Source organism: Scyliorhinus torazame, chromosome 21, assembly GCF_047496885.1.
Source record: "Scyliorhinus torazame isolate Kashiwa2021f chromosome 21, sScyTor2.1, whole genome shotgun sequence".
Lineage (NCBI taxonomy): Eukaryota > Metazoa > Chordata > Chondrichthyes > Carcharhiniformes > Scyliorhinidae > Scyliorhinus > Scyliorhinus torazame.
The window spans coordinates 95633432-95657892 of record NC_092727.1 but is presented as its reverse complement, the minus strand read 5'-3'; the positions used below and the strand labels follow the sequence as shown (position 1 = coordinate 95657892).

General features: G+C 45.1%; 1 protein-coding gene across 1 annotated transcript in view; it reads left to right on the top strand.

Moving 5' to 3' along the window:
* LOC140398423 (BMP and activin membrane-bound inhibitor homolog) overlaps positions 1-24461 on the top strand; it is a 49596-nt gene that overhangs the window by 22641 nt on the left and 2494 nt on the right. Inside the window, exon 2 of the mRNA XM_072487094.1 lies at positions 3879-4163. Coding sequence (XP_072343195.1) covers positions 3879-4163 — 285 coding nt within the window. The remainder of the gene's footprint in view (positions 1-3878; positions 4164-24461) is intronic.

Genomic DNA, 24461 nt, shown 5'->3' with positions numbered 1-24461 from the left:
CTATTTGCCTCAAATCCTCCGTGTGATAATGAGTTCAACATTCTAGCAACTCACTAGGTAACCAAGTTTCTCCTGAATTCTGGATTGATGCCCACTGTTGGTGTAGAAAGGAATTCCACTGTATTTCAAACCAAGTTTAACCTATTTAGAAGCGCGCAATATACATAGAATAATCTTGATTAGTGTCAAAAGTAGGTTTACATTAACACTGCAATGAAGTTACTGTGAAAAATCCCCTCGTCGCCACACTACGGAGCCTGTTCGGGTACACAGAGGGAGAATTCAGGAAGTTCACTTCACCTAACAAGCACGTCTTTCAGGACTTGTGGGAGGAAACCGGAGCACCCAGAGGAAACCCACGCAGATATGGGGTGAACATGCAGACTCCGCACAGACAGTAACCCAAGCCGGACCCAAGCTGGGAATCAAACTCAGGTTCCTGGCGCTGTGAAACCACAGTGCTAACCATTGTACTACTGTGCAATATATTTGCGATATATGGGGAAATACAGATAAATCTATTTGAGGTCTCTCGATGTCTAATTGGGCAAATGCACTACCTGATGATCTGTGAAGAGTCAGAAAGCTCCAGGTTTGATCCTTGGTCCTTGCTGAGTGAACATTGATTTTTCTCTGAGCATCCCAGACTAATCAGGCTGCATTCCTGATTCTGATTGCTATTCAGTCAACGAATCTGAGTTTAGTGGATGTTGTTGAGGACAGGGTGAGGCTCAGTTGGATGCACCTGATGGCCGTATGCTCTCCAGCATTTACAATCTAGACTTCCATACCAAGAATCACCATTTGACTGAAATCCATGGAGGCGCCTTGCGCTGGTAAAACCAAACCCAAACGTGAATCAGTGACTTAGGAGTGTAAGGGAAAAAGTTGATTGACACTTAATTCTTCTAGAGATGTGACATTGGTGGGTTATTTGTACTGTGGGCAGATATTGACATAGTGGTAATGTTGTTGGTCTTTCTTTAAAAAAACATTCCAGGGAGAATGTGTAAACTCCACATGGAGAGTGACCCGTGGCCGGAATTAAACCAGGGTCCTCACCGCTTTGAGGCAGCAGTGCTAACCACTGCACCACCATGCCGCCCACATTTTTGGTCTTTGAACCAGTAACCCAGGTTCAGGCTCTCGGGACATGTGTTCAAATCCCACCATGGCAGCTGATTGAATTTGAATTTAGTTACTAAATCTGGAATATGGAGCTAGCCTTACTAACCGTAACCATGAAACCATCAATGATTGCCATAAAAACCCATCTGGCTCACTAATGTCTTTTCAGGAAGGAAATCTGCCATCCTTACCGAGTCTGGCCTACATGTGATTCAAACCCACAGCAATGTGCTTGACTCTTAATTGCCCTCTGAATTTGCTGAGTAAACTTTCAGTTCAAGGCCAATGAGAATGGGCAATAAATGCCCTGGTTGCCAGTGATGTCCACACCCCATGAATGAATAAAGAAAATTGCAATATATATTCATTGACCCAACCTATCAGCTTGGACAGGAAGATAAAGATAGAGGACATGCCCATATTGGTACTGTCATGCTGCATCTGCTCTGGGGCCTCACATTTTCAGCCCCTCCAGTGGCTGTTTAGCACAGGGCTAAATCGCTGGCTTTGAAAGCAGACCAAGGCAGGCCAGCAGCACGGTTCAATTCCCGTACCAGCCTCCCCGAACAGGCGCCGGAATGTGGCGACTAGGGGCTTTTAACAGTAACTTCCTTTGAAGCCTACTTGTGACAATAAGCAATTTTCATTTCATTTTTCATTTCATTTTCGCTATATTTACATTTGTCTTGAATGAAGGTATAGGGAGCGGGAAATCTAAGCATATTGATGATCCAAAGTTAGGTACGTAGTGTAAATGGGAACAAACAAAGGGCTATTGGAAGAGTAATTGAATTGGGCAGTGCTGTAGCAGTTTGAACTCAAGGTGGGAAAGATAGATCAGAGTACTTTCTAAATGATGAGATGCTAGGAATGTTGGATGAGTAGAGGGATTTAGGGATCGCAGTTCAAAGTCACTAAAATCTAGTGGACAGGAACAAACATTAATTGAAAAGGGTGATAGATTGTTTGCCTTTGTCTCAAGGTGGCTGGAACGCAAAGGGCTAGAGGTTATGTTACAGCCATACAGAGTACTGGCTAGACCCCATCTGGAGTACTATTCTGGCATTACACCTCAGGAGATACATATTAGCCTTGGAGGGGAGGGAGTGCCGATTATTCATGATAAAACCAGGACTAAAAAGTCAAATTATGTGGATAGCTTGTACAAACTCAGCTTAATTCTTTTGAATCAAGAAGACTAAAAGCTGGTGACCTAATTGAGATGTTCCAGATGAGGAAAGAATTTAATATGGCAGATTAATTATTTCCTCATGGCATGGGAGCTAGAATCAGGAGACATAACCTTTAAAATTCGATCTTGGTTGTTCAGAGGTGATGTCAAATAACACCCTTTCAATGGGAGGGGACGTGTGGAGCGGGAAGAGCAGCGATGGAGGCTGGACTGAAAGCTATTTGTTAGGGGCCAGTCAACCAGCCAGGCAGGTGTGGTGATACGCATCACTGTAAATACACAAGGGGTTAATGTAAATACACTACGACTAAATAAATACTAGAGGGAGCACAGAGACATCATGACATGCAGACATACAGCTAATGAACACACAGAAGAGGACACGACCAATGGGCAGTCAAGCCACCCAGAGATGACACTACCATAAGGGGGCAACCCATATAAAAGGATAGGGCACACATGCCCTTTCTCTTTTCCACAGGTGACACTCAGAGAGACAGGGGCGGATCAGAGCATCACACCCACCGCATGGATTAGAGCAGACTGGTTAGTTTGACTGAGTTACTATAGCAAGATCAACAGGAGAGTCAAACTCAAGTAGGAAAATTGTTAACTGTTCAATAAATGTGTTAAACCTATCCCCAAGTCTGAACCTTCCTTTGTCAGAGTATACATCAAGGAAGCAGCTTATGCTACATGAAGAAGCATAACACAACAGCAGGTCCTGGCAACAGGGCTGGGGGACCATGATCAGGAGGCCAGAGGGTGGTACAGGAGGGAGTGACGACCACCACTGTGAGGGGTGGGGGGATGGGGTGATATGGGATTGTGTCCATTGGGCACAGTTTCCTGTACAGGAAGGGACTGCCCCAAGAGCCCACAGTTGGGTATTACTTGGTGATCTCACCATATGGCATGTGTGGCCTCCTGCTGCTGGTAGAATCCCAGCAGAGGTGGGTAGGCAATGGGCACAGTGCTCCTTGCCACGCCACCTGATTTTATTCTCCCCCTTCCTATGTTCCAGTTGTGGCATTTTGGTATTTCTGAAGTAACTTTTGCCACTTTTTAATATTACCAATTTTGCTCCTGTTGCCTCAGTTTTCTCTTCAGGCCAGAGCTTTCAAAGGTTTTGGTGGGAATAGCTTCACTGTTATCAGCACTATTGCTCCAAACCAGCTGACAGGGAGATTGCACCGTAACTCTTTCAAACTCTTCCCTCATGTCTGTTTTGCTTTCCACACCCAACAGCTGGCAGCTCCCCTCTGAGTTGGTGAATTCTGAGGAAGAAGGGGAAGGCTAGAATGGGAGTCAAATCCTGAATCATTGCAGCAGCCCAAAGTTGAAATGTATTTCATCGTGTAGGAATTATTTTAATGTTTCACCGTCCTTTTGCAGGTGAGGATAACATTCCAAATGATCTGAAAATGCCATTCAGTGGCTCTGTATTTTGAACCTTCAACGAACAAGGTTGGGGACGGTTCCAGCTTGCTCGTTGTTTGAGGCTTTGGATTTCCCTCATCAAATGCTCTCACTCATCAGAACCTTTTGTCTTTTTCAGGTGAAATCCGATGCTATTGTGATGGGCCACAGTGTGTAGCGACAGGCTATATGTGCAAATCCCAGCTGTCTGCCTGCTTTACAAGACTACTGGACCCTCAGAATGCCAATTCCCCCTTGCTGCATGGCTGCATGGACACTTTCTCCAACACGACCGAGATCTGCCATTCACAAAATTCCTACCACCATAAAGGACACTGGTCACTCTTAGAGTGCTGCTGGGAAGATATGTGTAACTATAAAGGGCTACAGGAAGTTCTGCTGCATTCTGGGAGTAGCATGTCAGGTAATGAATCTTAAAGCCCTAAAGTGCCTGGTTCATTCGAGAATAACTTCAATAGAGTTTTGTCACCTCATCCACTGGATCACACTCCACTGGCACATGGGACAATATTGCAATTCACTGTGAAACGGAATGTTCCCAAACATTTTCTCCTGTTTTTTGATTAACTTTTCTAGTTTTGCCTCACGCTTCTCCTCACCATGCTTTATTCTCAATTTTTAAAAATGAATTAAAAAACTTCAATAGTTTCATAATCTGTAGATGGTATGAGCTTTGGTGTGTCAGAGTAAGGTTGGGAATTCTACAGTGGGCGTTCATTTACGGACAAAAGAAAATGTAGTGATGTAGGAACAGGAAAATAACATGTAGTGAGGCCGTGGAATGCCCTACCTGCTACAGTAGTGAACTCGCCAACATTGAGGGCATTTAAAAGTTTATTGGATAAACATATGGATGATAATGGCATAGTGTAGGTTAGATGGCTTTTGTTTCGGTGCAACATCGTGGGCCGAAGGGCCTGTACTGCGCTGTATTGTTCTATGTTCTATGTTGTCCAGTTGACTCATTCCATCTGCTAAGTTCAGTTCTCGATCCAATCGAGTCTTTTGTCTTCCTTTGTCTCACCCTGTTTGGCATTGCAATAGGAATTGATTCAATTCCAATTTGACTATTTCCATCAAGTTCACACGCATCACTAGTAGAGTCTAACATCATCAATCAGACATGTTTTGAAAAGGTTAGATTTGGCCACATTTAGATGTGGCCTCTTTAACTTAGAATGCTGCCTGCTGGCTCCATTGTTAATGTCGCAGAGTCATAGGTGCAACTACTGGGCCAAGATGGGGATGGATTTGAGATGACTTTCCTCTTCCTCCAAATATCCTAACATTGCATATGTCTCCCTCTCCCCCTTGCCACAAATTAACCTTCATGTTCCCCCTAACCAGCTCTTTCAATGTGTTGCACCCCTATTCACAAAGCACCTTTACATTTACATCATCATACAGTACATTAGTTAGGGTTTCCAACCGCCAGGATTAGCCCAGGTTCTCCAGGAACTGAAGATCAATATCCAGGACACTGCTATGTGAAACTATGGAGAAAAAAAATCATCAGGACTTTGAAAAATATATATTTTTTGTCATTTTCTTTGAACATTTCGCTTCACCAGATATTAAAAATGGGGAAAAAGGCTGTTTGGCTGGCAGTTACTTGTCATCTATAGAATCATAGAATTTACAGTGCAGAAGGAGTCCATTCAGTCCGTCGAGTCTGCACCGACTCTTGGAAAGAGCACCCTACCCAAGCCCACACCTCCAACCTATCTCCATAACCCATTGACTGACCCCACCCAACTCTAAGGGCAATTTTGGACACTAAGGGCAATTTAGCATGGCCAATGCACCTGACCTGTACATCTTTGGACTGTGTGAGGAAACCGGAGCACCCGTAGGAAACCCACGCACACACGGGGAGAACGTGCAGACTCCGCACAGTGACCCAGCCGGGAATCGAACCTGGGACCCTGGAGCTGTGAAGTAATTGTGCTAACCACTATGCTACCGTGCTTCCCTTGGTGTTAAATTATCCAATTGGGTAATGAGTCTTTTTGCTGTCCAGTTGATGTCGGAAGGCAGTGTGTCACAAGGATAGATTATGTTGGGTGACCAATGGCTGGAGAGTGGGGGGCAAGTCATGTGATGAAACCTCCAGGAGTACATTTAATCAAAGTTGGCAACCCTAATATTACAGTCTAGGATTCAGTTTCCCACTAACCTATATTTTCTGATGAGAACAGATTTAATTTATTTAGTTTATCTTCATAGCTCAATGATATAAAGTTAGGAATTATCCATTTAATTTCTCCAAATCCTTTCCATTGCCTCTATATCCTTTTATATAAGTACAGCGACCACAGCTGTACACAACACTCCCATGTGTGGTCTTGATAATGCTTGATAACGATCTAAGTACTGTACCCCTGCTGCAGGAATGGCATTCCACAGTTCCCACAGCTGAGTGGGAATGGTTTATACGGTTATTATTTTCTGGTGTGCTGCACAAAAAGCTCTACTTGGGGAAATTAACTGTGGCTTCATTAGATTCTATTTAGAAGTTAGAGGCAAACCTCTCTTCACTCCCTGACAGTACTCCTCCAAAGCGAGATCTTCGTTATGAGGTGACACCAATACTGTGGAGGACACAAAGACTACATTCTGAAGTTGGTGTCCATGGAGCCTTCAATGGGAAATGTAAACCTCTGCCTCCACGGGGAGACTGCCATTTTGTTTTCATGCCTCTGAGCTGTATGGACCTTTCCCTAATCAGGAGATGGTCTAAACCCGGAATGAAGACGAATTGCATTTCTTTTAGTGTTTTTAGGGCTGGTTTAGCACAGTGGGCTAAATAGCTGGCTTGTAATGCAGAACAAGACCAGTAGTGCGGATTCAATTCCCGTACTGGCCTCCCCGAACAGGCGCCGGAATGTAGCGACTAGGGGCTTTTCACAGTAACCTCATTGAAGCCTACTTGTGACAATAAGCGATTATTATTATTATTATTATTCATTACCTCAGGACAACCTGAAGTGAATTATAGCCAAGTAATGATTTTTTTAAAGGTAGGCACTCTTGTTATGTAAGAAACTTGGCAGGCGGTTTGCACACAAGGAGCCACAAACAGAAATGTGACAATGACCAGATAGTTTGTTTAGTGACCTTGGTTGAAGAATTAATATTGGTGAGCATATCAGGATAATCTTCATACTGTGCATTGAAATAGCAACATAAAAACTTTAACCTGGCTCAGAGCTCAGATGGGGCGACGATTTAATGGCTCATCTGAAGTTCGTACCTCCAACACTGTAGCACTCCCTCACTACTGGACTGGAGCACCCACTTGAGTTTTTCGCTCAAGGCCCTGGTGTAGGACCTGAATCTACAAGCTTCTGATGTGGAAGCAAGAGTGCACAAGAGTCGTGGCTAATAGTTAGAAAACACAGATTGCGATTGCAACCTTTGATAAACTGCATAACTTGCACAATCATTTCTGCCAGTTCTTTGTCTCCACTTTAGGAAATCAACAGGATTAATTCAGAGCACCCATTGCTGAACAGCTTCCATGAGAAGCAATGAGCATCTTCACCATCCAGTGCCCCAACCAGTTCCCATTGGTGCCATGAGTCATTAGTTTAGATGTCCTCGGTGGTGCAGTGGCTAGCACTGCTGTCTCATGGCGCTGAGAACCTGGGTTTGATCCCGGCCCCAGGTCACTGTCTGTGTGGAATTTGCACATTCTCCCCGTGTCTGCGTGGATCTCACCCCCACAACCCAAAGATGTGCAGGGTAGGTGGATTGGACACGCTAAATTCTCCCTTAATTGGAAAAAAAATAATTGGGTACTCTAAATTTATAAAAAAAATTCAGATGCTCTCGATGCCAAGCTGAGTAACATTAATATGTCCTGTTTACACTAACGAATCACAAACTGGGTAAATCCCTGTAATAGTACATTGACTTTTCATCTTGTTTATATCAATGGTTTACAAACTTTTTTCATTGAATCATCCCTTTTCTAACGGATTAATTGTCACGAACCCTCATTTGAAATGTAATACTCAATATCAAAGTGGGGATTGTAATGAGTATTTTAATAGTACATTCAAGGAAACAGGAAATTTTGAGTAGCAGTTTGAGGACTATTTCGCTGATGTGCACAGCAACGAGACAAACCCGAGATAAAGAATAAGTGTGATTCCACTAACATTCTAGTGCATATTAACAGAACTGCTTTAATGTGGGTGATGATTGGATATATCTGCCATTAGACAATCAGTTCACAGACCTCATCCAATAAAGACTGATATTGGCCAAATTAGTATCAACACCAGTCTTGCCCTCTTTAGTTGTTCAACTTCTGCAAATTCCCCATAACCTACAAATTCCATCTCTGCCACCATTCTGTTTCCACCCTACTCCCCCAATTCTATCCGAGCACTCAACAGAATGTGATCTTCTCAGGAATATAAACCTGAGCAAACCCAGTCCAATTCCTCAGTGTAATTTAATCCTGCTAGGAATTCACATGATTTCAGCATATAGAATATTTAAGTAGATTGAGAATTTTTCGATGATTACAAGAATTAAATCACCAAGGCATTACTATGAATAGAAAACCCTGGATGTACTAAATGGGCCAGATGACATTAGAATGCTATTTGTTCTCTGCTTGGGCAGAATCTTGTGCCCACCCCCGTGACGGGTTTCGTGACGGGGGTGGGCATTTAATCAGGCAGGAAGATGGCAGCACGGTCACAGTGGGCAGCATGGTAGCAGTGGGCGGCACGGTAGCACAGTAGTTAGCACAGTTGCTTCACAGTTCCAGGGTCCCAGTTTCGACTCCCGGCTTGGTCACTGTCTGTGCGGAGTCTGCACGTTCTCCCCGTGTCTGCGTGGGTTTCCTCCGGATGCTCCGGTTTCCTCCCACAGTCCAAAGATGTGCAGGTTAGGCGGATTGGCCATGCTAAAATTGCTCTTTATGTCCAAACAAAAAGATTAGGCGGGGTTACGGGGATAGGTTGGAAATGTGGACTTAAATGGGATGCTCTTTCCAAGGGCCGGTGCAGACTCGATGGGCGGAATGGCCGCCTTCTGCACTGTTGATTCTATGATTCTATGGCAGGTAGGGACCTCGGCCACTTTTCCGCTCCACCCCAATTATGTCCATGTTGGGAATTTCTTCCCACCCCGCTGCCAATTGAGACCCTCATGTGGGATATCAGTACCTTCATCCTGCCGGAGCTGCTGGCCCAGTGATGGGAGGGGTTTGGAAGGGGGCGGGGGAGGGAGGGATGGCAGACAAACCCGTGAATGCTTTTCTTGCAATTTTCCAGGGGTGGGGGTAGGTGGGGAAGTGTCCCTTGTTCAAAGACAATCAATGCCTGATTGAGCAGAGGCAGGTTCAAGAAGGGGGCCTGCTGAAGGCCACTGAAATGCCCTTGCGTCCAACCCAAATCACCACTGTGACTCTCACCCCTGCGTGCCATCCTGGGGCTGGTTTAGCACAGTGGGTTAAACAGCTGGCTTGTAATGCAGAACAAGGCCAACAGCACGGGTTCAATTCCAGTACCGGCCTCCCCGAACAGGCGCCGGAATATGGCGACTAGGGGCGTCTCACAGTAAGTTCCTTGAAGCCTACTTGTGACAATAAGTGATTATTATTATTATCACTTAACTATGCCTGGGTCCCTTTTCGATTTGATGCCTTGGGTGGGTGTTGTATCGGCAGCAGCCACCACCTCCCCCATGGCACTGTTGAGTACAGCCCTCAGCAGTGGGGACCTCTGTCCTCAGGGTTCTTGATCCCGAGGGAAGGTTGGCCGCTGACCTGGCAAGTGCCTGAATGGCACAGGATGTGGCAGGCCTTTCCTGAGAAGAGGTGGCAGCTTTGGATTTCTCGCTGGTTCACCATCCAGCAGCCAAGTCCCTCATCTCCTTCACAAGATTCCAGCCCATGATTTTAATTTGAATGTACCCAAGTATCAAGGTGGGCAGGTAGCTCCCACCTCCCCTCCCACTGGAAGTAAATGTGAGACTCACTGCTGAAAGCCATGGCAACCCATGGTTGCCCATCACCCTGAGGAAGGGCAAGATTCTGAAGCTCTGAGGTGGACATCTTGTCAGTTACTTGTGTGACACAAACACCACATACTTTTAATTTATACAAATTTTGGAGCATCCGTACTGCCACTTGAGAACCATTGGGTTCAGTGGACAACGAGAGGATATTTAGTTGTCAAATTCTGACATGGAAATAAAAATGAGCCAACCCAAATATTGACTTGAGTGCCTCCGCACCCAAGAGAAAGTAGAAAAGTAAATAAATAAAAAGCTGGAAATGGAGACATGTTACTAGCTGGTAAAAAGTATTACACAGGGTAAAGATGTCAAATGAGGAGCATTCATAACAAAATTGGAAGCAATAGTTAGCAATGTAAGGGGAAGAAGGCAATTAAAGGAAATTTGCCAAAATCTTTACTGGCTTGTTTTCAAACTCCTTTTTTCCTTCCCTCCTCCTCTATAAAATGCTATGATGTTCCTGTCAGAATGAGGATATTATATCTCAATGTAGTGAGCCATATGTGGAAATGTTACCTCTATGTGATGCCCCCACAGTGGACTTTAGGGAATTTGAGTCAGCACAGGGCTGGTTTACATTACAAACAAGCAGGGAAGTTGGGTCTTGTGCAGAATCTTTCTTTTCAGATTATTACGCATTGGAATATTTTGCAAATTATTAGTAAGAATTGTTTACAGAAGCAGAAAATACTGGAAAATCATATGTAATGCATCATCAGAAGCCTGACTTAATTGATTACATTCTGCCATTCATGAAATACAAGTCATCCAGAGTACTGTGACTTGACTCCGCAGTCACCAGCCTGTCCTCATCTCCTCCCCTCTTCCTCATCGCCCCTTTTCTCAACAACTTTCACAGGCCCCTCGAAACACAGAGCAGCGACTTTAAGATTTTAGTCCTTAACTTCAAAGCTTTTTGTCTCCAAGTTTCTCCCTGTCTTCATGATGCTCTCCACTCCAAAACATTTGTGCATATATTTTTTAGTGCATCAATACCTCTGCTTCCTCAATCTCTCCATCCCTGTAATAGTGGCTTATCCTTTACCTTGCTTCACCCTTCTGAACCTCCTTCCCTGGAATCCCTGCTTTACCAAACGGGCAATTTTGATTCAGCCGCCTGAAATGTATAGCTTCCCGACAGGAATGCTGACACAGGTTGAGAACGTTCCTAAAGGTTGCATCTCAGGACCTCCTTCCGCCAACTATCCCCCCATTACTCCCACTCCCACCGTTAGTTGCCCAACATGCCCGTCCTTGCAGTGCCCTGCTTTCCAATGGCCAATCAGAAAGCAAAAAGACTCCTTGTTGCCCAATTTGATGATTCTTCGCTGTTGGTATTAGACAGAAATAATCAAAGAAAGCACAATGACCATGAGATTTTTCTGAGTTCTTCGCAGCATGGGTCTGGAGAATAATCCCTAATACCTGAAGACACCACGTCAATCCTGAGGGGTTTGGCAATGCTATTTTCTGATTTTCATTTCTATTGGATTTAGTTGAGAGAGATACATAACAAACCGATGGATCGATATTGCCATTTTGTGTTATTGCCCAAAGTCAAAATCTTTCAGTGCAAATGGTGTGTTAGCCTTCATCACCAGGGGATTTGAGTACAGGAGTAAGGATGTCTTGCTGCAATTGTACAGAGCCTTGGTGAGACTGCACCTGAAGCATTGTATGCAATTTTGGCTCCTTATCTAAGGAAAGGTGTACTTACCAGAGAGGGAGTGCTATGGAGGTTGTGGAGAGACTGAAGAACCAAACCTGTCTTCTTTAGAAATGGGAGGTTTGAAACTAGATTATGGGCTGTGGCTGGACGAATGAGAGGTCATCTCATTGAAACTTACAAAATCCTGACGGTGTCACAGGATAGATCCTGAGGCTAAGTGCCGACACCAAGGGAGAGTCCGTGGCGTTTCACGGTGGGAAAATCGGCGCGGAACCCTCACCAATTCCGCGACCGGTGAAGTGCTAGCACCGGCGCTGCGTGAAACACGCAGAATGGTTGGAGAATTGGCGGGTCCCGTGTGGCGCTGGACACTCTCCGCACATCATCCCTCACTCTCCGCAGCCGACACACCAGGCTCCCGACCGCTGGGAGCATGCGCAGGATTGACACGCACCGGTCGCACCAGAAAGGATGGCGGCAGCCATGCTGGACCATGTACCTGCCCACCCTGACCCCACAGCCCACTTCCTGGCCACCCCCATCCCTCTCCCCAGCTCTTGCAGAAGCCCCCTGGCCAGTGGCATGGATCTACGCCGAGTGTGGTGGCACTGGACACTCCGCATGCCCACCCACTCTCTCCGCAGCCGGTATGCCAGGCTCGCAACCGCTGGGACCACACATGGCCCGCGCAGTCGGAAACTCGGCCCATGGGAGGTGAAGCATGGGAGGCGGGTGGACCGGCTAATGACATACCAATGGAGTTGCGACTGCGCGCGGCGTGTGTCCCGATGACACCGATTTGGAGAGGGCGGGGCATCACGACCTGGCATCAGGAGCCATTCTCCTCCCAATTGCCGTTCCCAATTTCGGTGTCGGGCTACCGAGAATCCCGCCCAAGATGTATCCTTGGACTGGTGAACCTAGAATCAGAGGACATTGTCTTAGAATAAGGGCAGTAGAATAAGGGCAGGCCATTTAGGACTGAGATGAGATGTGATTTCTTCACTCAGAGGTTGGCGAATCTTTGGAACTTCAATCATTGAGCATGTTCGAGACTGAAATCAACAGATTTCCAGTGACGAATGACATCAAGGGACATGGAGAAAAAATAGTGTAGTGGTAGTTTGAATGGAGAACCAGGCATGATGGACTGAATGACCGACTCCTGCTCCTATATCCCTCTGCTCCTACCTCTATACCCGAAGATAGGAGAAGGTACATTTCACTATACAAACAAAGCCACCTGAAACTATCACTCTTGAAACAGAATCAATAAGAAAAAGACTAATTTCTCTATAATATGAAATATACCAGCGGCTGGTGGCAGCTGATAGCAGTAATCAAATCTCAAGCCCTCGGCCTTGAGCTCTGACATGAGGAATCTCTCCAGTAAACCAACATTTTGTGCAGGTGTCCCGTCATTCAACTGAACACCAATAGAAAAGTGATGATAACTGGATGTTGATCCGACTGCTGAGTGTAATAAAGTCAAGCGGAGCCCTTTGTGTGTGGGGAGCAGACAGAATGTGAGCCGATAGCAGCCGCAGCCCACAATCCCACTTCAAACTTGCCAATTGTTTCTTTTGCTCTGAAGATACTGGTGGTGTAGCACATGCACAGCCACAGAATAGAAGTCAGTGTGATGGACCTTGAGTTCAACTCTGAGAGGATGCAGGAAGAACATGCAAGACTTTCTTGTCAGAGTGTGTATATGCATGCATGTGTGCGTGTACGTGCAATTTATGTACATCTATATGAATGTTTCACATGTGTGTGCAACATTCCAATTTTCAAATTTATATAAAATCTGTAAAGACTAACATCTATAATCTTAAACATCTTTGGGTTCCAAAAGACTAGCAGAGCTGATTCAGCGAGGAGAGGGTTAATGTGTTGCAAACTGTAATTGTCTGAAGATGGGTCATTGATATTGAACACAAACATCCTGTCATTTTTAAATACTAAGCTTTATGTAGTTTTTCTGAAGGAACACGATTTTACAAATATAAATCTTTACAAACGGAGTCTGTTTAAAGTAATGAATAGCTGCAATTTGAATGTTAACCATCAGCTTAAACTGTAGCAGTTAGAAACCACTGATTTATAGGCCATAGTGAACCAATTATATGGCTTTAATTACTTCACTCTGATCCGCCTTCTGTTTAAAAGGCCTTTAACTGTTACAGAAATATTTTTAACCAATGGTTCTGCTTCTTAAAGTAGAACTTGACTTATTTAAATTGTGCAGTCACTGGACTGAACCTCCTTCATGGAGGTTCAGATTGTGGATCAACTGCCTCCATGTTTGATAACTATGGCCTAAAGCTATGGACTTGAGGTGAACATGCGAGAGGCTGCGTCTTCCAGTTGACTCCCCTGTCTCGTATGGAAGTGATGGTGCGCCGGATTGTATTTCAGAATACCAAGAATGTTTCTGTGTTAAAACTCATTGATGCTCTGATATGCAGAACAGAATGGTATTACTGTGTGATGAAGCTCTGGTTCTCTCATAGTGAGTTCCTGAACCTTGGCTACACTGTATTTGGGGCAAGGGCTGAATAGAAGTGAGACACTTACAAAAGGAAAGAGGGAACAACAATTGGAGGCCCAGTCACCTTAGGCCACCAAATGTCTGCCACAAATAGCAGCGATAGAGACTTTTATGATAGTCTTAATTTTCACCATCCCTCTCAGCGGCCCTTGTCGCAGGGAGACATAAAAAAGGAGAAAGAGAAAGGGAGATAAAAATAACATGGAATGGTTTTACAAAAACCCGGGATAGATTATGACTGGGAACAGGCTTTGAGTGCCTACCTGATGTATTGCAACGACCAGCTGTCTGGTAGTCCTGACAACAGCAAAAAACAATTTGTAAGGTCTTTAACATAATACAATGCTTCAAGTCACTTCAGAGTGCCATAAAGTCTTATGGTGTTATTAAGGCTTAAGGTCAAAAGCTTGGTCAAAGAGCTATGTTTTAAGGAACAACTTAGAGAGGAGAGAAAGGTAGAGAGGTTTAGCTGAGAATTTTGGTGCTTGGGGCGGCACAGTGGTTAGCACTGCTGCCTCACAGTGCCAGGGACCCGGGTTCAATTTCAGCCTTTGGTGACTGTGTGGAGTTTGCCCGTTCTCCTTTCTGCGTGGGTTTCCTTCGGGTGCTCCGGTTTCCTTCCACAGTCCAAAGATGTGCAAGTTATGAGGATTGGCCATGATAAATTGCCCCTTTGTGTCCAAAGGTTAGGTGGGGTTACGGGGATGGGGCGGAGGATTAGGCCTAAGTAAGGTGCCCTTTCAGAGGGTTGGTGCAGACTGGATTGGCCAAATGGCCTCCTTCTGCACTGTAGCGATTCTATGATTAGCACCCAGGTGGCTGAAGGCACGGCCACCAATGACAGAACAATTAAAATTGGAGATGCTCAAAAGGCCAGAATTGGAGGAGCATCGATATCACAGAGGATTATGGGGCTGGAGAAGATTACAAAGATAGGATGGTAGGAAGCAATGGAGGAATTTGAAAATGAGGATGAGAGGGCAGCCCTGCAGCCTCAGGGCACCGAGGTCCCAGGTTCAATCCCGGCTCTGGGTCATTGTCCGTGTGGAGTTTGCATGTTCTCCCCATGTTTGCGTTGGTTTCACCCCCACAACCCAAAGATGTGCGGGCTAGGTGGATTGACCATGGTAAATTGCCCCTTAATTGGTAAACAATAATTGGGTACACTAAAATTAAAAAAAAAAGAAAATGAGGATGAGAATTTTAAAACTGAGGTGTTAGGTAAACCAGAGCCATTGGATGTCAGTAAGTTCAGTGATTGATGAGTGAACAGGACTTGGTGCAAATAAGAACATGGGCAATAGAGTTTTAGCTGACCTTAAGTTCACAGGGGGTAGAATGTGGGAGGTTGGAATACGTTGAAATAGTCAAAATTAAAAGTAACAAAGGCATGAACGACGTTTCAGCAGCTGAGGCAAAGATGGATTCATGCAATCTTATAAAGGTGAAAATCGGCTACCACTTGTGGTCTGAAGCTCAACTTGAGGTCACACAGCACACCAAGGTTGCGAACAGTTCAGCTTCAGACAGCTGCTAGGGAGGGGATGGAATCCGTGGCTAGGGACCTGAGTACCTCTCGCGGGGACCGAAGAGAAGAGCGAAGATGATTTTCGTCTTGCCAAAATTTAATTGGAGGAAATTTCAGCTCATCCAGCACTGGATGTCAGATAACAGTTTGATAATTTGAGAGAGGTGGTGGTGAAAAAGAGCTGTGTGTCATCACTTGAAAATCGAAAATCGACAATGTGTTTCGAGATGATGGGCAGAATGTACATGGGAAATAGGAAGGGGCCAAGGGTCGATCCTTGTGGGCTGTGTTGCCTTTTTTACTTACTGTAAATATGGCAGTCAGTGAGGTTGCCCTCCTTCCTTTAGATGTCTATACTATATTGCTCAGAGTCGCCAGGTATCAAATGATACCACCACAAGGTTCAACCGGATATCGATCAAAGAGCCAAACACCAGTTAGTTAGTTCAAGATCAAGGGTACTTTATTTAGTCACAATTAATCATGCAACATAAACACTACTAGTTAAACTGCACCTATCAACTATAACAACCTGTACTTAACTTCAGGCACCCGGCTTAGGTCAGAGGAACAGTGGCCGTTGTTCGATTCTGGATCTCTCGGGTTCGAAGGAGTAACTGTTGCTCAGCTAGGCTCATCCGTCTGGTAGCGGGCGTTGAACTTGAACTTGCTTCTGGTGGCGCTGCGATTGGAGATGGACGTTGCCGGAGCGCCAGGTCCAAGAGAGGCCGAACACATGGTGGATTCTCTTTTTATTCTTGGGGGTTCTTGCGCTCTTTTGGGTGGTCCTTCAGTTTGGACCCCACTAATTGGGTGATTCCTGATCATTGCGTTCGATTCGAACCAATAAAGGGGCGGGTGCCTTCATGGCCGGGCGTGTCCTAAGCGGTCATTGACCCTGTTGTTTATGCTTCCCGAGTACAGGGAGTGGCACCGAAATCTTGGGTTGTATCGGTCGCTCAAGTCTCAGTCCTTTGGCTGGCGGAGATGAGCCATCAAATGCTAATCAGTTGGGGGTTTCGATACCGTCTGGATTCCTCACTCGCAAACATGCATTCAGGCTCTGAGCCTGCCTGAATCTCGCTTTGTCCATTTTTCCCGCTATGCTTTGCGACCTTCTCTATTCCTGGTTGTAAGTGGCCATCCCAGATGTCTACAGCTGCCAGAAGTAATGGTGCAGGAGCAGGAAGCAAAACCATTGCAGTTGATACTCTATGGTTGGATAGACAAGAGTGGAGTCAAATGAGAGCATTCATATTTAGATACTGATGGTGAGGCCTTAACCGGAGGAGTCTGGTGTGGTTAACCAGATTGAAACCTACAGACAGGTTAATGATGAGGAGGGATAGTTTACCTCTGTTGCAATCAGAGTTACAAAGGATGACATCTGTGACTTTAATAAGAGTGATTCAGTACTGTGGGAAGGTGAACAAAGAACCAAAGGCGAGACATTTGGGATGTCTCCCAAGGAAAAGAGTGCCCCCACGACACAGGCCCGCCCGCGGATCGGTGGGCCCCGATCGCGGGCCAGGCCACCGCGGGGCACCCCCCGGGGCCAGATCGCCCCACGCCCCCCCCCCCCCCCACCCCCAGGACCCCGAAGCCCAGGCTGAGGGAGGAAAGCAGCGAAGGTATCGCAGTGACGGAAGGACCCGTCTATTTTGAGGGCTAGGCCTCATGAGCATAGGGTTCTCCTGTTGCCCCCAATGGAAAATGAACATCCAGCTCTGCAGGAGCATGCAGGGGACAAACTGTTTGAAATGTTGTTAAACTTTGATTTGCATTTAGAAGGGCTTATCGTCTGACACAAATGGATGTTTTGACTGTGAGCAAGTAGGTCCTGGGGCGAATAGGCCAGCCACACTGCCAGCTGGAACAAAGCAGGAATTTGTTCCCACCATTTTCAGAGAACTCCACCCTCCACATTTCCTCACAATCTGCTCCACAGTTTGCAAGCTCCTTGGTATTTTCTTCCATAACTTTCTCTTGTGAGGGTGGGACTCTTGTGGTTTGGTTCACTGAGTGCTGGCAGCCATCTGGTCCCTGGTTCATTGCCTGAAAAGGCAGTCTTAATTTGTGAGTCTGCAAAATTCATATTGGCAGGCAAGTTGACTGGAGGGCGGGGGAAAAAGGATTCACAGCCAAGCTCAATCGTGTCCTGATCCAATGCCCACAAACACTTCCAAGAGATCAAGGGCAAGAATTTAGCCTCATTTTTCCTCCCTGGAACTTATAAAGAAGGTCAACTGTAACATCCCCATTTGCTACTGAGGCAGGGATTGACCAATTTTGCAGCTAGGGATCAAATTTGGGTTCTTCATTGTTAGTTCCACTGTGTAGCACTTGGGTCATTCGATGGAAGCACGCATTTCGCTAAGCACTATTAAGTTTCCCTCATTCAGGCCTATCATCACTGTAGACTTGAATTAAAAGATTCACACCTCCCTGCCTGTCACTCTCAGCAATGATGTGAAAAAGAATCTAACTTACAATACAGCACTGGATGGAAGTCTCCAGTTAAACTGCAATGGGCAGTATGTCACACAACTCTGCACTAACTTGGAGATATGCACATGTACTCAAATAAAATTGAGAAAAATCTCTCCTGTAGACCAGACTAACAACCCCTGTTTACCTTGGGAACCAGGAAACTTTTAGTTAACCTGGAAATTTAGATTTTATAAACTTTATGGCCAGGACTGTATGACCCTGGTACAGCATCTCTCCCCTGGATGATGCAGCGAGCCGCTTAAAACTCTATTCAGATCAGAGGGACCATAATATCCCATCGGGCGGGAAGGGGCTGTGAAATCCAGGCCCATAACTCAATTGCAATGATTCAAGCAAATTGTGATGACTGTGATGAAGAGTCCAAAGACTAGGAGACACGGTTTTAAAAATTAGGAGGATAAGTGCCGACGGAACCTTTTCACCCAAATGTAAGGTTTCTCTGAAAAATACCATGGCAAAGCCACTGAAGAATAAATGTCCTCATGAGACAATGGCATGTGTCTTCGGAGAAAGTAGGAATCGAGGGATGTGATGTGAGAAACACAAATGGAGTTGATTTATTGAGAAATGACAGTCCTATGTTGTATTTAATGGCCTTTTCTGGTGCTGAATACTTTCTATGTTGAGCCCTGTCAATCAGCTCTAATGACTGGATTTTGGTAGCATGTTGGCAGGAGAAAGCTTATGAAGCAGAGAATGAGTTAAGTGATGTTGCACAAGTATAAGTTGACCCCTTGCCCCGCCTGCTCGGTGCCTGTTTATAAGTGTGTCTGATTATTAAGAAATTTTATAGCGAAGATGCTACTCTTTTAATGGAACATTGCAATGTGAACTGGTGGGAAAATAATTGTTTACACATAAACCATAAAGGGAATGCCTCCCAAATATAAGGAAAATACAAATTCCCTGATCAGAAGCAGTCTAAATACTGTTCTTAGCAGAAAAATTAGTCATGTCAATAGCTCATGAAATAATAAATATTTTGACAGTAACTTCATGATTCATCATTTTGGTGTTTAAAACATGTACCATTTTAGTACAGATTCACAGGATGCATGATTTAGGGATCCAGGACAGGAGTTCCACAACATCAACTTTCTCCGTGAATAGAAAGTGTTTTGAGTAATCATCCTCAGGGACCCTATTTGATTTGAACGAATCCAACGTAACCAGTCAGCTTCCACTGACCTGGGTGCATTGCTGTTTAAAGGTTCGGCTTGTAGTATCCCTCCAGCTTGGAGGATGCACATTGACCTGGCCAGAGTGCAGTGTCTAATTTTAGCCAGTGAGACACAAAGGTGAAATTTTCAAGCCTTGGGGGAGCAGTGCAGAGCAGAGATGTGTGATTGTCAATGGGCTGGGTCATGAGGAAAAGTTGGAGAGAGTCGGATTCTTCAACCTCAAGTGGAGGTGGTGAAATGACAGTGTACCTCATAAAGATCGCAAATAGAATAGTTAACTTCAGAACATTACTTACAATTCAATCACCCAATTAGAGTAAGAGCTGAATGTTGTTCGCTCCCCTGTGGCTAGTTTGGTGGCAGATGGGGGGGGGGGGGCGGATTTATGTGGCAGGTGAGGACCACACGGCCTTCGCATCTGCACTCGGATTAGGTCTGTGGTGGTGAAGCTCGAGAACCGGCTTCTTGCCTTGTTTCCAATTGAAGCCCATTAAGTGGCCAATTAATGTCCACTTAAGGTCCTCATCCTGGCACCACTGGTATTAACCCGGCAATGGCAAGTGGTGGATTCGCCCCAGGAGAGTATGGCAAACAAACCTGTGCAGGGTTGCTTGTGAGCTACTGTGTGTGTATGGGGGAAGATGTGGGGGGCGGGGGGGGAGTTGGGGGTCAGGTACCTTGTTCAAAGGTGCACAATGCCTGATAAAGGGACCAGACATTGGAAAGGAGAGCCGGTCAAAAGCCCCCCCCCCAGCCCTTCCTGTCAAATCCTTGCCTCCACCCACCATCCCTCCCCTCTGTCTCCCACTCTGCGACCCACTTCCATAGTTCACCTGTGGCCTGGATCCTGCACCGATCCTGGACCTCGTGTGGGTCTCATACTGGCAGGAGGCACGGTCTCCCCGTTGGTGTTGCCATTCAATAGAGCGCCTGAACTCTGGCAGCTTTTGGTGGGCATTACTCCTTGATTCTGGGGGAAGCCCGCAGTTGATCTGCCAAGTGCCTGAATGGCCAAGATGTGGCAGCTCTTCCAGAAAAGAGGCAATGAGAGGCTGTCACCAGCTCTCTAGCCAGCAGCCAAGACCCCCATTAGCACCATAAAGTTTTGTTTGAGGATTAGGGTTGCCAACCATGACTAAATTTATTCCTGGATGTTTCACCATATGACTTGCCCCCACGCTCCAGCCATTAGTCGGCCAATCCATTCATCCTTGTATTGCACTGCCTTCCAACACCAATTGGAAAGTAAAAAGTCCAATTTTTTGGTAGGTTGTTGCAAAAGGTTAAATCTCACAGAATCCAGGACGAGATAGCCAATTGGATACAAAATTGGCTTGGCGACTGAAGCCAAAGTGTGGTTGTGAAGGTTTTTTTTTCAAACTGGAGGCCTGTGACCAGCGGTGTGCCTCAGGGATCGGTGCTGAGTCCACTGTTATTTGTTATATATATTAATGATTTGGATGAGAATGTAGGAGGCATGGTTAGTAAGTTTGCCGATGACACCAAGATTGGTGGCATAGTGGATAGTGAAGAAGGTTATGTAAGATTGCAACAGGATCTTGACCAATTGGACCAGTGGGCCGATGAATGGTAGATGCAATTTAATTTGGATAAATGTGAGGTGATGCATTTTGGTAGATCAAATCAGGACAGGACCCACACAGTTAATGGTAGGGCGTTGGGGACAGTTACAGAACAAAGAGATCTAGGAATAAACGTTCATAGCTCCTTGAAGGTGGAGTCGCAGGTGGACAGGGTGGTGAAGAAGGCATTCAGCATGCTAAGTTTTATTGGTCAGAATATTGAATATAGGAGTCAGGACGTCTTGTTGAAGTTGTACAAGACTTTGGTAAGACTACACATGGAATACTGTGTTCAGTTCTGATCACCCTATTATAGGAAGGATATTGTTAAACTAGAAAGAGTGAAGAAGATATTTATATGGATGCTACCAGGACTTGATGGTCTGAGTTATAAGGAGAAGCTGGAAAGGCTGGGACTTTTTCCCTGGAGCGTAGGAGGCTTAGGGGTGAACTTATAGAGGTCTATAAAATAATGAGGAACATCGATAAGGTAGATAGTCGACTTCTTTTCCCAAAGGTCGAGGTTGTCTAGAACTAGAGGGCACAGGTTTAAGATGAGAGGAGAGAGATACAAAAGAGACCAGAGGGGAAATTTCTTCCCACAGAGGTTGTGAGCATCTGGAACGGGCTGCCAGAGGCAGTGGTAGAGGCGGGCGCAATTTTGTCCTTTAAAAAGCAGTTAGACAGTTACATGGGCAGGGTATAGAGGGATATGGGTTAAATGCAGGCAAGTGGGACTAGCTTAGTGATAGAAACTGGGCGGCATTGATCAGCTGGGCCGGTGGGCCTCTTTCCATGCTATAAACATCTATGACTCTATGACTCTAATTGGACGATGCTTGACTATCAGCCAAACAAACCTTTCTTCCATTTGGAATATACCCGGCAACGAGAAATGTTCAAAGAATGTGACAAAAAAATGATGATTTTTCGCCAAGATTGTGCACAGCAGTGTCCTGGGGATCAATCTTCAACTCCAGGTCAAACCTGGAGGGTCGGCTACCCTACCCAAGACCTGCTCAAACTGGTGAAACAGAAATTTAAGACTGATGTCAAGCATTTTTCAACACAGGGAGAGCGATCGACACGTGGAATGGGCAATTAAATAGTGAAGCCAGAAACTTGAAACAATTTAAAATAAAAGGTATGAAAATTAGGGAGTCTCTATAATGACAGCTCTCTCCCTATTGTTGGATTGGAGTACAGACACTGAAGACACAAGTATTATTTGAATATTGTTCAAGGGCTTTTCAAGAGACACAACATCTTCATTTGACTTCTCATACACATTAAGTATAAACTGTGATAGTTGTTATAGGCCAGGGTTTAGAGAACCCCAAAGTGTATCATGGAGTTCACCTGACCCACAACTTTTAATAGATTGTAGTATGTGGAGCACACGGCTCACTCTACAGGTGTGGTACAGCAGAAATGGAAAAGTATTTTTTAAAGCAAAACAATGTTTATTCTTGGAACTCAAGTTAACCTTTTTAAAACAGACAGTGAACATCTTAGCAACCATTAATTCAAATACAACCCCCAAAGAATACAACACTAAGTAATCCTTTAAGCTTTCCTTTTAACATCCATATGACTTAAATCACCTTTTACGAGAAGCACCTCAGGTTAAAGTCACTACTGTTATTACTTTTAAATCACCAGGATCGATTTACACTCTTTAGATTACAGAGAGAGATTCATACACCTTCTGGCTGTGGCTGCCGCTATCCAGCTCTGAAAATGAAACTAAAACACACCCTGCAGCCTGCTCAAAAACGAAAGTAAAAAGCTGACAGACAGCCCAGCTCCACCCACTCTCTGGCATCACTGCAGTAGTAAACACCCATTTCTTAAAGGTATTCTCACTACAGATACTTATATGCACACCCATTTATAAACTCCCATTTCTTAAAGGTACTCTCACTACAGATACTTATATGCACACCCATTTATAAACACCCTTTTCTTAAAGTACTCTCACATGACATCGTAGATTTCATTCGTTGAATCCTTCTGAAGAATTAATCATAGTAAATGTTGAGTTGACAGGGCTGACACATATGACACATTTTACATGGCTGTCAAATTGCTTGTTCTCACAGTGATGCAAAAACATAAAATTGGCGGGATTTCCCATTCCCCCCCCCCAAAGGTATGTTTTCCAGTCATGGAGGCAGCTCGCCATTGGCCGCTAACATGATATTCCTGTCCTGTCGACGTCTAAGGAATTTTGCATGGCTCGTCCATCCCAACGCTAGGGTATCTACCATGGAGTGTCGCCATTGGCAGGCCCAGATGTTCCCACTGGCGGGAAGGGCTAGAAAGTTCAGCCCATTGTAACTAACAAGATCATTATGAGATCAGGCCTTGTCTTCAAATATTGGATCGCCTTATTTGGATATCCCAATACAACTTTAGCCTCACATTAGTGTGAATATTAAGCCAACCTTTCAATCATCTAAAGTTAGATCTTAAGTGATATCCTTGAAGCATCTTTAGTTTAGAATGGGCAGAGTCTAATGCAACCATCGCAGTGGGAACGTGGCCAGAAAAATGCAGCGAGCCGTTCAAAAATCCACCAACTTCTGTGCGATAGGAAAATCTCACCGGCTGGAGGAGCCACAGAATTCTGCCCATTATTATTAAATTGAGAAATGTTGCCAGCTCTATGCTGCTGGTTGTGGAAGTAACAGACATAGCCAAGTGTCCATGTACCGTGCAATGCATTTCTTTGTAGAACACACATATTCTCAGTGCCATGTCACTCTCGAACACTGCTTGATGTACAGCGGTGGCATTATATGAGAGAAAGAAATTAGTCGTAGATTCATAGAATCCCTACAGTGCAGAAGCAGGCCACTCGGCCCATCGAGTCTGCACGACCCTCCGAAAGAGCACCCTTCCCAAGCCCACTCCCCTGCCCGATCCCCATAACCCCACCTGACCTGCACATCCTTGGATACTAAGGGGCAATCTTCTTTAGCATGGCCAGTCCACCTAACCTGCACATCTTTGGACTGTGGGAGGACACCGGAACACCCAGAGGAAACCCACGCAAACATGGGGAGAACATGCAGACTCCGCACAGTCACCCAAGGCCAGAATTGAACCAGGGTCTCTGGCGCTGTGAGTCAGCAGCGCTAACCACCGTGCCACCATGACACCCTTTAGGAAACTAACGTCAAAGTGAAGGGGTATTAACTTTAATCTTTGCTTATTTAGACTGGATCCTTCAAGATAGTATTGTGTTGGAGAGTGTTTAGAGATAATAGAGCAGGATGTTCCTGCAACTCACCATTCTAGGAGCCCAATTCTATTGGTATAACCCTTTCCAACAGAGCTTTCCACTGTTCTTGATGCCCTAGAAACCATACCATTTACATTAAAGGGCTGTTTATATAGCAATGGATCACCTCTCTCTCTCATTCTTTGCCAAATCTCTCCCTTCGACAGTTCATCTAAAAGTACTGCCTGCGTTTTGAGGTGTGATTCTGTTACCCCATTTTCCATATGTTACTGACTAAAATGATCATTATTTATATGAAAACACATCAAGAAAAAAAGACTTGTGTTTATATGGCATCTTTCCTAACGACCAGATACCTTGAAGGTCTTCACAACCAACTGAGCACTATTTTGGTG